Genomic DNA, 14,357 nt, shown 5'->3' on the forward strand with positions numbered 1-14,357 from the left:
GGTGTCTCTACAGGAGTGACCTAAAAGTAGGGTTTCTATAGTGCAAAAGAAAACACATTTATGGTTTCAGCAAGACAGAAAAATTACTTTCTGTAGCTATTTTATTTTTAGGTGCTTGCACTATTTTTCAAAATGATGATATAGCAAGTTTGTATTATAGAATTTATACCATCCTATTGGGACATGGAAGAAGAGGATATAAGCATTCTGTACAGTATGCAAAGAACAGCTGTTTGCATTTTGTTCTATATCATTACCTTATTTTTATCATCACACACACACACACACACACACACAGACACAATCCCCATTCTCAATTTTCCTGTATGCAGTAGCCAAGAGAGGTAGTCATAACCTGCAGAGCCTTTCTATCTCTTTAAAGAGCTCCAGAGTTTCAGAAATGATGCTTCTTTTGCTGTTTTTTCCTTCCCCACCTCCTCTCTTTTGTTGGGTCATGGCTGGCATCAGGAGTCATCATTGTTGGGACTCTAACAAGGCTCACACTTAAGAGGAAGCCAACTGTTGATCCCTGGAGCCAGCTCCTCCCCCTGCTTCTTGCTACTGCTGACTGTTCATCTACCCTCTCCAGATGAGAAAGCAGTAGCAGGAGGAAGGAAGAGGAGTAGCAACTGCCACAGTTTCCCTCTGGACAGTGGACTGGGCTGGAACCCCCCCCCCCCCAAAAAAAAATAATAATAATCTGGAACCAACTGTAAATCAGAGGCGGGCAGACTTCTGGCTTGTGAGATTTACATTGTGTTTTTGTCTAGGTCCATCAATGAGAGCCAGGTGCTAGTCTTAGATGGTAGAGCGAATGGCTTACTATGTCCCCTAAGCCAGACACAGGCCAGACATGATATATCCAAGTACAAATCTACATTCATGTTGGGGATTTGAAACACAACTCTAAAACTGTCTAGCGGACATGGCCAAAGGAAGGCAATTAATATTCATATTTCACAGAACAGGAACACTGAGACTGATAAGTGATTAGTACAAAGCCAACCACAGCAGAGAAATTATATATATATATATATATATATATATATATATATATATATATATATATATAAACTTTCAGTTTCATCTGCTGTTGTTGGGAGTCAGAAACTATTGCTCCTTTGTTGCTAACCAGGGAAAGTTCTGCTAGTAGATGTGAGTGCACAATAGGAATCAGATTAAGAAGCAGATAAGAGTTTTTAAAGAAACAGGATACTTTTCTGGGTAATGACCTGGAACTATTAAAGACTGGATAAATATGGAAACAAGTTTATGAACCTGAAAATACTCGTATCATTTCGTATGGGGTTCTCCAACATTGCAGGATCATTTGGAACATGAGCAGTCATCTATGTAAGATGTGATGATGAGACCCCTCTCAGGAGGGAGTTCCAGAGTTGGCACAGCCACTGAAAAGTCCCACTCCTGGTCCCAAATAGGCATATGGGGGGGCAGTAGGCAGGTAGGTTCATGTGAGAGAAGGTAGTCCTACAAATATCCTAGTCCTGAAACATAATCTGCTTTAAAGGCCATGGCCAGCATTTTAGAAAGGAAGTCCCTGAATATGACCCCTGCAAATAGCCTAGTCAAGTCATTCTGTGCCAGTTTTTCCAAGCACACTTCACAAGCAGCTCTCCATAGAGCACATTGCAGTAATTCAGACTTTGTCCTTGCCAAATGGGCAGTCTACAGAAACAGGCGTTGGTTGCCCCTACCTTCTTCCGCAAGCCTGAGCTGGGCAAGAGCACAGTGACTTCAAGTTTCCAAACACTGAATGATTTTTGTCCTTTGGTATAAACACAGAAAACCCTTCCATAAATCTATTCTTTTCTACACTCAAATTCATCTGCAACAGCAATGAGAGTTTATTTAATTCCTACCCTGACTTGTTTCTCAATCAGAACTGAATCAAAATGTATTGTCTCAGTGTATTTACAGCTCTGGACTTTTATTTAAGTGCTATCTCACATACACTCACACACATGCTGTAACATGCCATTCCATGACTAGAGTGCCTTGAATCCAGAATTATACAATCACAACAGAAGACTAATTAAAATTCACATAGTATTTACCTGGACACCTGGTATTTTGGTTGCTTTTCTCATGCCCTAACCCAAATGCTGCTTCATTGGGCAGAGTCCTTTTGTTAGGTGCTTTGTGTGATGGCAAGTCACTGTTACCTTGTTGGGTAAAATTGTCCCCTCCCTGCTTCCTTCAATAAAAGACTCTCAAATCTTTTATTTAACAACATGATAAAATCTGAAGTGGTGAGTGTAGTGGCCACAGGCAAAGTGATCTTTAGGCTAGCTCGCAAGATGGTTGTGAGGAGAAAATAAAAGAGGGGCCACTCCATTATTTGTCCTACCCACATGAATTCATGGAGGGCTATTAAAAATAAATATAGACAGTTGTAGCATTATGCAAACATAATATCATGATGTAAGTATATATTCATAAAATAGATATAAAAACAAAAAATATGTGTTCGTCTTTATAAATGCATTGTAAGAATTTATGGCAAGCCATTCTAGGTTATGAAATAGTTTCAGTAAGCCATTTAGTATTAGCTGTGCTATACTGACAGCTCTAAGAGGACTAGTTGTAGCTAAGTAGACATTCATCTGGGCAGAAAACAAATCTGGATTTATGCCCATGTCTTAATTATTGGTGCATGTATTTAATTAACAGTAGACAGGGTGATACCCAACTTTGTGGGAGTGTTCCATCACCTGCAGTCCTCCACCTCTTTAAAATTTGCCCTGGAGGATCCCCAAACCCACCAGAGCAGATTTGGGAAGCTCACATGGAGCTTCAGTAGGTGCTCTTCACAGTCTTCACAGATGAAAACAGAAGAATATTTTTAAGTTTGCATCACCTAGAATAAGTAGGTGGTCTGCAACAATTAGTTGGGTGTGTTCAGTCTTTCATGCAAACAAAGAGGAATTTTTTTTAATGGACTGCTTTCAAAAATATCCTTAAATAAAGATTTTCTTTGTTGTTTCCAGACATCCTTTCCAGTCTTAACTCACCTGCCCTGTTTGGGGACCAGGATACAGTCATGAAAGCCATTCAGGAGGCTCGAAAGATGAGAGAACAGATTCAGCGGGAGCAGCAGCAACATCATCATGGCCTTGATGGAAAACTTCCTGCCATGAATAACATGGGTCTAAACAACTGTAGGACTGAAAAGGTACTGTATTCCTCTCCTGTCATTTCTTCTGCTCATTTTTATTTGCAATTCTATCCAGCCAGTGGTCTCTGAACCCCACGTTGCAGCTTCTGCATTTCTAGTTTTAATCATCTTTGATACTGACAAAATAGTTATTCACTATGTCATATAGTTCTATTTAAAAGAAGACAAAACTTCCTCCTCTTACAGGAAGAAGGAAATTTAGACTCCCAAACATAAAATCATCATCATCATCATCATCATTATAGGGCATATATACTAGCATTTGGGCTGGGGGAGTCATGTCTGATGAAATGAGTGGACATAAGAGCCTTGGTGGAGCAGCAAAAAGTTAATCTAGTCCAGCATCCTTTTTTCCACAGTGGCCAACTAATGCCTATGGAAATTCTATGCACTTTTCTCCATGTCATGCATAATTTTTATAAGCTTCTGTTATGTCACCACTTACTTCTTATTTTTCTGTATTAAAGAGCTTCAAATGCATTAGCCTACCTAAAAGGGAAATATCTGGTCTTAAGTAGCCATAACAGAAGCAGAGGAGGGTGAGCACATGGACATGATGCTTGTTCCCAATTTAGCAACCCTCAGCCAGAATCATTGCATATGAACTGGGCTATATTTTTCAAACTGCTGTCCAAAGCTGCCTTGCATGAAATCCATAAGCTCAGCATTGTGTGCAGTGACTGGTAAGAGCTCTTCAGACAGGGCATATTCCCAGGCCTACCTGCAAATGCTGTAGATTGAAGCAGGGACCTTTTGCATGCAAAGGAGGTGCTTTACCATTGAGCTGTGCCCATTTTCTCATGCTGAATTAGGACAAAAGGGGAGGCAACCATTAGCACAACCTTCAGTCTGACGTCTGTCTTTCTGTGAATTTTAGAGTCAGAATGGTCATGGCCTTTTAGTGAGTAATCTGTTTCCAGTACTGATTTTTAAAAACGTGTTCTGGGAAAGTTACATAGGAATAGTAACTAATATGGTGCTGTTGATAGGTTGTTTGGTTTGTGGCTTGGTACAAGTGTGATGATTACGGGACAATTTACTCTACTTTATCCTCTCTCAAAGGGTTTTTGAGAAGTTAAAGTGAGATAAGTATGTACTGCAGTCATTTGGTATGAAAACAAAGATGGAAAAAAAAACCTGTCTGCAGAGCACCTTGATGACTTCAGCCTTATAAGAAATAACTTCAGATCAGCATGCCCATAGTTTGCAGCCATTGTTTTCTTGCAGTGATCTGTTCCAGTCTCATCACAACAAAAGCTTATAGATTTTTAAATTTTAGTTGTATTGATGTTTCCTCTTAATCCAAACAATATCCAAACAATATTCGTCAGCCGCCAAGAGTTTGTGACACTGGCAGCTGCCTTCAAACTGTTTCCTCGAGAGGAGAATAGGGTTCTGAGGTTCATTGCCTATAGTTGCATGCACAAAGGGAAAATAACCCTGCAAATAGAACTCTCAAAGACAAGATGCCTTTTCATTTGCATTTTATATGTTGCCTTATTACATTTCTCAGAACAACAAGGGGAAAAGGGTCTGTGTCTGTAAAAGGGATTTGCTTAGCCCCTTGCCCCTAGAGGATTAACAGTGGTTTGCAAAACAAATTCATAACCTAATAAATATTTATTTGCACAAGCTTTAGTTTAAATGATAGCATTTTAAAACTCATTTAATACAGATTATCGCTGTGAAAGAATTCTTTGTAACATGAAAGAACTGAAGGTTTGATGTGTGACGAAGGTCAACAGGATCTCTGGAAGTCCAGACTTCAGATTCCAAACTGACCCCAAATCAGAATGGGGAGCTTTTAGGGCTTGTTTATAAACCTATGTTTGTGAAAAGCACTGAAAACTGTGAGCTAATTCCACTGGCCTCTAGAATTATATAGACACCTATAGTATTACGAAAAACAGTGCTTATATTAACAGAATTTCACAGGACAAGCTGCTAAATCATGGGCAGACTGATCCACACACTACATGAATAGTGATAATCTGGCTACAAACTTCTATGTAAAATGTGCTGTATACCAGTGCATCAAAAATCAAGTAATACATCTTTGAAATAGTTGTCTTTTGCCTAGACCAATTTTCAGTACTTCTTTTCAAAAGGGGTTTCTGAAGATGCACATCTAAATTATTAGGTTTGCTTCTTCAAATACCAGCTAATGATAAATCATTTTAAAAAACAAACAAACAAAAACCACCATCTGTTTGCCTGACAAGCAGAATTCAATTGGTGGCGAAGTTCGACTGACCATTTGCAGGATTTTTTTTAGTTCAAATAAACTTGAAACTGTTGTGCAAAGGAATATTCTCCCAAGCTCAGCCACATAATTTTGAAGTCTGTAAATTGCCTTTGAATTGTCACATTTAATCCATTTTTCTTTGCATTAATTATATTAATTTTAAAAGCATCTTAGTTTTATGAAGATTTATACAAAAGTAAAGGTATATTTTTAAAAACGTAAAAGTTGACAATTAGGTGATGTGATTTTGATTGTGTGGGGAAACTGCCACAAAATGTCACACTGTATAGAGCCTTAAAGGCTAGAATAAGCACTTTGAGATCCCAGAAGCAAATCGGAAGCTAATGGAGCTACCATGAGATTGGAGATATATAGTTAGACTTGCAAACATTTGGATGAATGGAAGCTTCTGGGCTCTCTTAAAGGCAGCCCCATGTAGAGAACATTACCATAATCCAAAGTGCGAGATATATATATATATATATCATTCTCCTTTCTGTCCTCTCTGGCAATGCATTCTTTGCTTTTTTCTTAGTTTTAATAGCCTTTTCTAAATGGTATGTCTTCATATTTTTTGCTCTTGATGCTTTTCAATTTCTAGCTTCAGTTTTAAACACCAGAATTTCAAGCTATATTTCAGGGATAATGCTTTAAGCAAAATATTTGTTCCAACAATAAACCCATGTCTAAGAAATAACAATTACAATTCTGTAAAACACTCAAATCCTTTTGATTCTTCATCAGCTCTCTTAACAAATATTTGGGCAGTTTGAAACATCACTGGTGTAATACTGCCCCCTTTTATTAGAAATGAAAAGCATGCTGGACACTTGCAATCTGTTTGAGTCACATGGTTAATTCAAATATATGTGGCTGTATGACAGTATTTAAATTAGGCATAGGATTAATAATATTGAGCCATGAGAACCAAAGCACATTGTTCAGCTGCAGTGTGTGAGGCTTTGTCTTAAGTTTGCTTTTATATCATGGCATGGGAGTTTCTTGCTCTCTTTTGTATGCAAACACAGTTTTGAGAGAAAAGGTTTGGCTTCTTCATATGCATTTAATTACCATGTTTGCTTGGAATAGATATATAATATTTCTAAATCAGTTTCGCTCCCCCCCATATAGAACAATGGGCCACACTGCTGTTTTTGGCGGCCTGATCACGAATTAAATTTTCTTTTGAATAGCTAAATGATTACAATACCGCTCACACACGCTGAAGTGCTGTGCCGAATGTATCTGATGCAATTAGAATTTGATCATGTAGAAATGCAGAATGGAGCATCTTATGGAAAGGTGAGCCCTGTGACTTTAGCAGTGTCTTTTAAAAGAGATATTGTAGTCATGGAGACTTTCAGCAAACAGGTTTACATTTGTGGTTCCATTTAAAAATATTGTGGTGATAGCACTGCTAGAAATAGCCTAATTTCAGATGCTTTCATGAAAGTTATCCTTTATATAAATACATAATCCTGAAGAAATAAGAGCAGTCTTAAGGCCTAATGTCCTGCTTAGTGGTGGACTCTGGTCTGGGAACCTGGGTGGTGGCAAGGGGAAGGCAGAATTTGCAGTGAAGAAACAGAAGGTATGAGAAGGGTGCTTAACCCTTTCCTGCCTACCACGTTCTCCATGCAGCTTCCACCACCCCACCAGCTACTTTCCCCTAGCAGGATCTCAGCGTGTTTCTTTGCTGCATGGCAGGCTTCTACAGGGACCAGATCTAGGTGGTTGGCCATGCATTAAAAATAGAGAAGTGGTCAAGGTTGAGTGTTTTGTTTCTGAAGTTGTCTGGTGACACAGTTACATACACACTCTCATTCACCCTCCCAGGCACTTCATTCTCTAGCCACCACATCCAATCTCCCCATCACTCCCCCGCTGACACACAACCTCCCTCCCTCTGAAACACATGATTAGGAGCATCGCAACAGCAATAACAGCTAGACCAGCCACACGGGGAAGGAGACAGGTTGAAGTCACACACCCATGTTTCTGATGTACAAAAGATTGCTCGTCCGTCAGCGTTATTAGCAGACCCTTGGTCATGATGTCTTTGGTGGAACCCCATCCTCAGTCCACCATCCCTTTTAGCGCACTCCATTCCTCTCCACCATCACTACTGCTTTCCTTGCCTCAGTCTCGCCCACTGTATGGAGACTTAGGTCCATCCAGTCCCTGCTGACACCTAGAGGAAGAGGGAAGGTGGAATCACCTGCGGTGCCTTCCCTCCCTCTTTCCTTTGGAGAAGCAGCAGCGAAGGACAGGGGCTTTGGTGGTTGCCAACAAGCCTCTTGTGGGGCAGGGCCCTTGACAGGTACCGGGCTATCCCAGCCCTGAGAAATAGGAAGCCACAGCCAGATGGGGTCCCCTACCCCCCCAAATCTTACTCAGACTCCACACCAGGCATACTTGAAGTGGTATAAATATTGCTAATCTCCAGTGTGATCTTTTCTTGTAAGGAAAAGAGCTGGTTGAAGTATGTGTGAATTTTTTGTCATGCACATTCCTTTATTCCGGGCTTGATGTAACTTTGCATACAATAATGCTGCTTTTCTGACACTAGCAGCAAGCAGCACTTGTTTTCTTCCTCGAGGCAGAATTAATCACAGGAAAACACAGCAGTTATTGTAAATACAAGGGAAGAACATGGCATAGTGATGTTAGCATCATTATTCCATTGTCATCCACCCTGAGTCTTTAGAGGCGTCTTAGTCTTCCTTCTGAGCATTTCCAAAGATTCCTGCATATAAACAAAGTGTTGCTAAAACATGCTTCAAACAGACAGCAAATAGCACAGAACTGGGCAAATAAACGCCTAAGCAATTCCCACTCCCTCTCTGCACCTAGGCTAAATGCAGATTGCCATTGCAGCAACAAAAAGCGCATGTACATTGTATAATTTTTCCTTGGGGTGGCATTAAAAGTGGTAAAGATAGTTCTGTAACTGACAACTTAACTTGATATTATAAGAAGCACAGAGGTGCTGCCACTCAGTCTCTCTCTCTTTCTCCTTTCCTGTTGTGTGTGGGTCATAGATAGATAACCAACGGTCCTGCAAGCAATTTTTGCTAGGCCCAGCTAGGAGGCAGGGCTGGAAGCAGAGGACTGCTGTAGGTAGTTATTTAATAAAACAATTTCTTCTTCTCATTAAGCAGAGAACATTCAGCTTGCTCATTTATGGAATGCTGAGGTTCCTCATGTGAGTTCAGGTCCTACCTCTTGAAGTTTTCCAACCAAATCATCGAATTTCCCAGCCTTAAAATGGAACATTACACCCAAATCCTCTCTGGAGGGTCAGGAGAATCCCCAGGACAGTGAGGTGGGGAAGAGAGTGGAATTGGCAAACAGAAATGCTTGCACTGATGAAATAATTGGAAGGGTGCGGCAGTGAATTCCTCCCTGTTGCTTCGATTCTTTGAAGTACACACATAAGGGGGCTGTGGAGAATAATTTTCTCACTCGCTTCCCCCCTCCTGCACCCCACCAATATGCCTTTCATGATCGTTCAGGAGCCTTTCTGAATGGGGTGGGTTATGGCTGACAGGGGAGGTGGGAACTACTCAGAATTGGTTTCAGGCAACTTTTGTGAAGAGGGGGCCGGAAAGTATGATGTGATGCAGCCCCGTTGTTTGTTGTTTCATCCCTGCAGCTGACAGCAAATGGTGTGAAGTGAGGCACAGGACAACACACAGTGCAGTGACTTAATATCGCTCATTGTATTCATAGAGACATTACGAGAAAGGAAGGAGACCAGGAGCAACAGGAGCTCTGTCTGTAACATCTGGTTAAGTTCTGAAACACAAAGAGATTGCTTTTGCAAACACTTTACAATATCACTCTTAGTGAAGGTAGAATATATGAATCTGCAAATCAATATTTTTAGTTATAAGCATGCATCAGCTCCTACTTCCCTCTCAGGTTTCAGACTGCACAGATTATTTGGAGCATCTGTATTGCCAGTCAGCTTAACTGCTGATGTAACTATTATTAACAATGGAATGGGGCAATCAGTTAAGCATTCCTGATTTTTGAGAGAGAGAGAGTAGTCCTAACGATTTTTTAATCAGAAGTAAGCCTGTTTGATTTAACTGAAACTTAATTTATGGGTGTGAATTTCAGAACTCAGAGGCTTAGAATATGAACCCCGTTTTAAAATTGGGTTTCATTGCAAACTAGGTCCACACCTATTTCATACCTCAGGCCTAACTTGGAGTAGGTTCTCAACTCTTTGAACCAGCTCTTCTTGCCACTTCACCATCCTTCTCAAGCAAAGCTATTCTTGAAAAGTTAGGAAATGGCTGTAGGGAGAGCTCACTTGAGATAGGAGGGGCCTTTTCGATTGCATCATTAAGGCCTGATGGGTGCATCCTTTCTTGCTGTAGTATATAGCTGATGCAATTCCACCTGCCTCTCAACCTAAATTATTGAATTGGGAGCCACAGGAGATTTAAATCCCATGCACACTGGCAGGAAATAATGCTCAATAACATGTGCAGGAGCATCCAGACCTTAAGGATGAAGCCTTCAAAGCCTTTTCTGTCTCCAGTGAGTCTTCACACTGCCAGTTTCTCCTTCATAAGGGTGAGTTTTTGGGGGAGTAGGACACTAAGAAAGAAGACTGGGATACACACATCTCTATACAGGAAAGCAAGAGGCATTAACATAATTCAAAAACACATTCTAGCTAGATAAAAGCACTTGGCGGTTGGATAGCATGGCTGGTGTGGCCTAGAGAAGGGGTGAGACCTAAGAACAGTTAGACAGAGATGTCTGCCGGGCCATATTTGGCCCCTGGGCATGGGATTCTGTCTATTATGTAGTTTTACTGCCAAAGTGAAGCCGTGTTAGTACCTGTAAACTGCATATATTTGAAACTGCCTGGGAAATTGCTGAAAACACTTTGGAGTATCTAGGGCAGTGATGGCCAAACTTGGCCCTCCAGATGTTTTGGCCTACAACTCCCATCATCCCTAGCTAACAGGACCAGTGGTCAGGGATGATGGGAAATGTAGTCCCAAAACACCTGGAGGGCCAAGTTTGGCCATCACTAATCTAGGGTATGGGTGTTAGAAATTACTATTAAAATAACAGCTGCAGAAGTCAGTAATTACCCATGCCTTGTCAGGATGGTATTAAATGGAAAGGTCTCCTCTAAAGTAATACATTTCCAGATCCTAATGCATGGTAATAATATAAAGTTTGTCCAATATAAGGTTTGTCCCACATAATTCATCATCAGCCTATTAAATCCTAGTATCCTGACATTGGCAGTGGCCCAGATGCAACCAAGTGAAACAGTCCTATAATAAGTGCTGATAATGAAAGGAAAGGAACAGCTCAGGAAGGATGGGAGGCCATTGTGTCCATAAGGTGAACAGCTTATACTATGAAATAATGTTTCATCAAACCTTTGCTGCTTCTAAATTTATTTACCAATATAAAATCTTTGAAAGTGCTTACTTATAGTTTAGGCTTCAGATTGGCAGCCTCTGTTTAGCTTACAATGCAGCATGTCAAAAACTCCCCTTTTCTCTTTCCTTTCACTTGCTAAGGGGCTATTTCAGTTGGCTCAAACCTTTCACTCTCAAGACCAGTAGAACTAGATTAATTTCAGCAGAATTAATGTGTTACCCTTTTGTGAGAATTAGTCTGCGTGAAGTTTTGGCTGAACTATAGAAAATGATACACTTCTCTTATTTGAAACAAAGGGTTAATCCCAAAGTGTTTGGCTACCGCTATGGATCATGCTTTTGTGCATAAATAAAACTATGGGAACCACATGAAAGCAGTGGTTGGGTTACCACACAACTGGATATGCTTAAAACTGAATGCTTCATAAGTCTAACTACTGGGGAGCTGCAAACTTTATAAATAACTTTGCAATTGGTTAAAACCATATTAAAACCAGATGAACAAAGACACAACGTGTTCTATTTAAAGCAGGGGGGGGACGCAGTTCAGTGAGTGCAATAATCTTGATGAAAGTAATCTAACTGGAATAGGTCTATAATTTAGAGGTGATGGCAAGTGTGGCAGTAGTTCAGGATTTGTGACTATATGCTCAGAGGTGTGGAGGACTTGAATCAAAAAGTCTTCCTTAACAGAGAAGCAGATGAGGTTTTCCACCCCCAAACAATGTAACTTAGGGGGAGAAATACCGTTATTGTCAATCCCCCCCGCTCTTCCTCCCACCTGCAGCTTCAGTCTTCATTAAGTAAAGTGCTTTCTAAATTCTTTGGTTTACAATAATTAACATTTGTTCTGTTCTGAACCTTGCACAGTACTTTTGCTAAATATGGGGTTGAATCCAGAGAGCCATTAACAATGTGGGAGGCTGTGGGGGAAGGAGGATACATGTATTTACGGGAATGCTGTTACTCTCTATGAACATCTGAAGAAGGAATGCCCAGTTCTCTTTTAAAAACCCAAGACAGTGCAAGGAGGACAGTGACAGGTGGCAGTGGCGTAGTGTGGGTTGTCAGCACCCGGGACAAGGCAAGTAATTTGCACCCCCTAACCCGTGGATTTGCGCCCCCTAACCCTAACCCCCAGATGTTGCGCCCGGTGCGGCCAGCCCCCCCTGCACCCCCCACGCTACGCCACTGACAGGTGGGGAGGCTGAAGCAGCCACACTGGTTGCACAGCCCTAAAGCCACTGCTATACACCTTTTCCCTGTTTTGGGTGAATTGAGAAGAATATACACCTGGTCCAACTGGGTGAATATCTACATCCTTTGTTCAACTGATATAGCATTTGGATTGTGAGGGCCACACATGAATCCACTGAATTATTGGAGTCATGTATCACAAGCCAAACTTTGCTGCAGCTCTATTGGCACAAGGGACTTCCATGTGCAATAGAACTTCTCAGACTCTTCTTCCCTCCAACCCCCTAGGTGTCTACAAAATTAGCTCCATGGGATTTAGGGACCATACAAATTTGAAAGGGGAAGGAAACAGAAGCCCTTTTGCACCAATGGACACTGCATTGGATACAAACCATCATTTTGTGTTTCTCTTTCCCATTTTTGTGAAAAATGAGCCCACCTCTTCTAATCCTGATACTTATATACAGTCACACCTCAGGTTACAGCTGTTTCAGGTTGCGTTTTTTTGAGTTACGGACTGCCGAAACCTGGAAGTACTGGAACGGGTTACTTTTGGGTTTTGGCGGTCGCGCATGCGCAGAAGCGCTAAATCACGCTTTGCGCATGCACAGAAGCACCGAATCGCAACCTGCGCATGCGCAGACACGGGTTGCGAACATGCCTTCCTCATGGATCACGTTTGCAACCCGAGCGTCCGCTGTATAAATAATCCTGCACATTTATATAGACCAATATTAATCACCACATTTATCAATTTATCAGTACAGTAGTACCTCGAGTTACAAACGCTTCAGGTTACAAACTCCGCTAACCTGAAAGAGTTACCTCGAGTTGAGAACTTTGCCCTAGGATGAGAACGGAAATCGTGTGCCGGCGGTGCAGCGGCAGTAAGAGGCCCCATTAGCGAGAGCACGCTTCTACTTAAGAACAGTTTCAGGTTAAGAATGGACCTCCGGAACGAATTAAGATCATAACTAGAGGTACCACTGTAGCTGCATGGAGGGTGCAGCTGATGATTTTGTGTTGAGGCCTATTACATTGCTTGCAAAACAATTAATAGACAACAATTTCCACGGCACTTACTTTGGTCTGATAAGAATCCTCACATGTCCATTTTAAATGACTCTTGCTGTGCCTAGAATATTGTCAGAGATTCCAAGCATAGAGTGATTTAATTTGCTCATAGCCACTGCCACAAAGTAATGGAAAGTCTTTGGACAATGCACAAGTTGACCTTGCAGAGAAAAATGGAGGTATTTGTAAGTTTTTCCAGAGCACCGTTATTTGTGCACTAGTTTGGAAAGGAAATCTATATGCCTGAAGCAAGCACAACTATGTTGTCATGGCTACCTTAAGCCACTCGCTTAAAAGTCTGGAGTTTTGTCCTCCATTGTTTTGGGATTTAATGCCCACAGAATTCTGCTATGAGTGTAGAAATGACAAGCACTTTTTCTAGAAAAATATCTAAATAGGTTTTGAAAACATTCCCCTTCTGTTCATTTATTATATCTGTACTTGAACAGAGGAACATACATACACACATAAAACATTTTATTTGTATGCTGTCAAGGTGGCTCACAACATGAAAAAATGTACATAATTACAAATATAACAAAAGTAGTCGTAAACAATAAATAAAACACACAAAAAGTACACACAACCAAACTGAAAAAAATTCACATAAATCATAGCAACTAAAAATGTAGATACAAAATATGAATGTCAGTAACAGCCACAACTGTCCACCCAACAGCCCCCTTAAACAATTCCCTAACCAAAAAGTCTGTTCAGCAGCCTTGGCTTTTGCAGCTGGAGTCAGTAAGGGCCCTGCCTTCGCAGGCCAGTTGGGAAGGTCTTCCAGGACTCAGCCAATATGGTCTAGGGAAGGAACAAGCGGGAAACAAGACACTGGTGTTATTGTTTCTTGAGTGGGCTTAATATGGAATAACTTAACTTTAATGTATCGTGCATGTAAAGACAACATCCTGGAATTGTCTGCACACTTTGCAACTGGAATACTGTCCGCAGAGTGTGTAACGGTCCCAAAGGCATTTACTCTGTGGCTTCTGTAAATGACCCACATTAACAAGGAGTCTCAAAATTGGCTCTTGAAATAAATGTTGGTAACTACTAAGTTAGACTCTTGAAATATTACATCATTGTCCAACTATGTATGCCATTTTCCACTTCAGCGTCTGCATACATAGCAAGGGGGGGCGGCGGGAACGACATGTTGAAATAATTTGAGGAATGGTTATAGTCTGATCAGTCTTGGTAATCCAAAAGGGAGGGGGCCTGGTGT

At 41.0% G+C, this 14,357-nt stretch overlaps 1 protein-coding gene and 1 long non-coding RNA gene across 54 annotated transcripts in view; one reads left to right on the top strand and one right to left on the bottom strand.

Annotated features, from left to right (window-relative positions):
* Nucleotides 1–14,357, top strand: part of SOX6 (SRY-box transcription factor 6) — a 443,885-nt gene that overhangs the window by 389,727 nt on the left and 39,801 nt on the right. For all 50 annotated transcript variants that reach the window (XM_083589534.1, XM_083589547.1, XM_083589512.1 and 47 more), the window contains one exon: nucleotides 3,009–3,193. In XM_083589534.1, coding sequence (XP_083445660.1) covers nucleotides 3,009–3,193 — 185 coding nt within the window. The remainder of the gene's footprint in view (nucleotides 1–3,008; nucleotides 3,194–14,357) is intronic.
* Nucleotides 13,590–14,357, bottom strand: part of LOC310751263 — a 96,408-nt gene continuing 95,640 nt past the window's right edge. For all 4 annotated transcript variants that reach the window (XR_014542438.1, XR_014542439.1, XR_014542440.1 and 1 more), the window contains one exon: nucleotides 13,590–13,933. This is a non-coding gene — a long non-coding RNA (uncharacterized lncRNA). The remainder of the gene's footprint in view (nucleotides 13,934–14,357) is intronic.

Source organism: Podarcis filfolensis (genome assembly GCF_964270895.1).
Source record: "Podarcis filfolensis genome assembly, chromosome: 1".
In the NCBI taxonomy this organism is placed as follows: Eukaryota; Metazoa; Chordata; class Lepidosauria; order Squamata; family Lacertidae; genus Podarcis; species Podarcis filfolensis.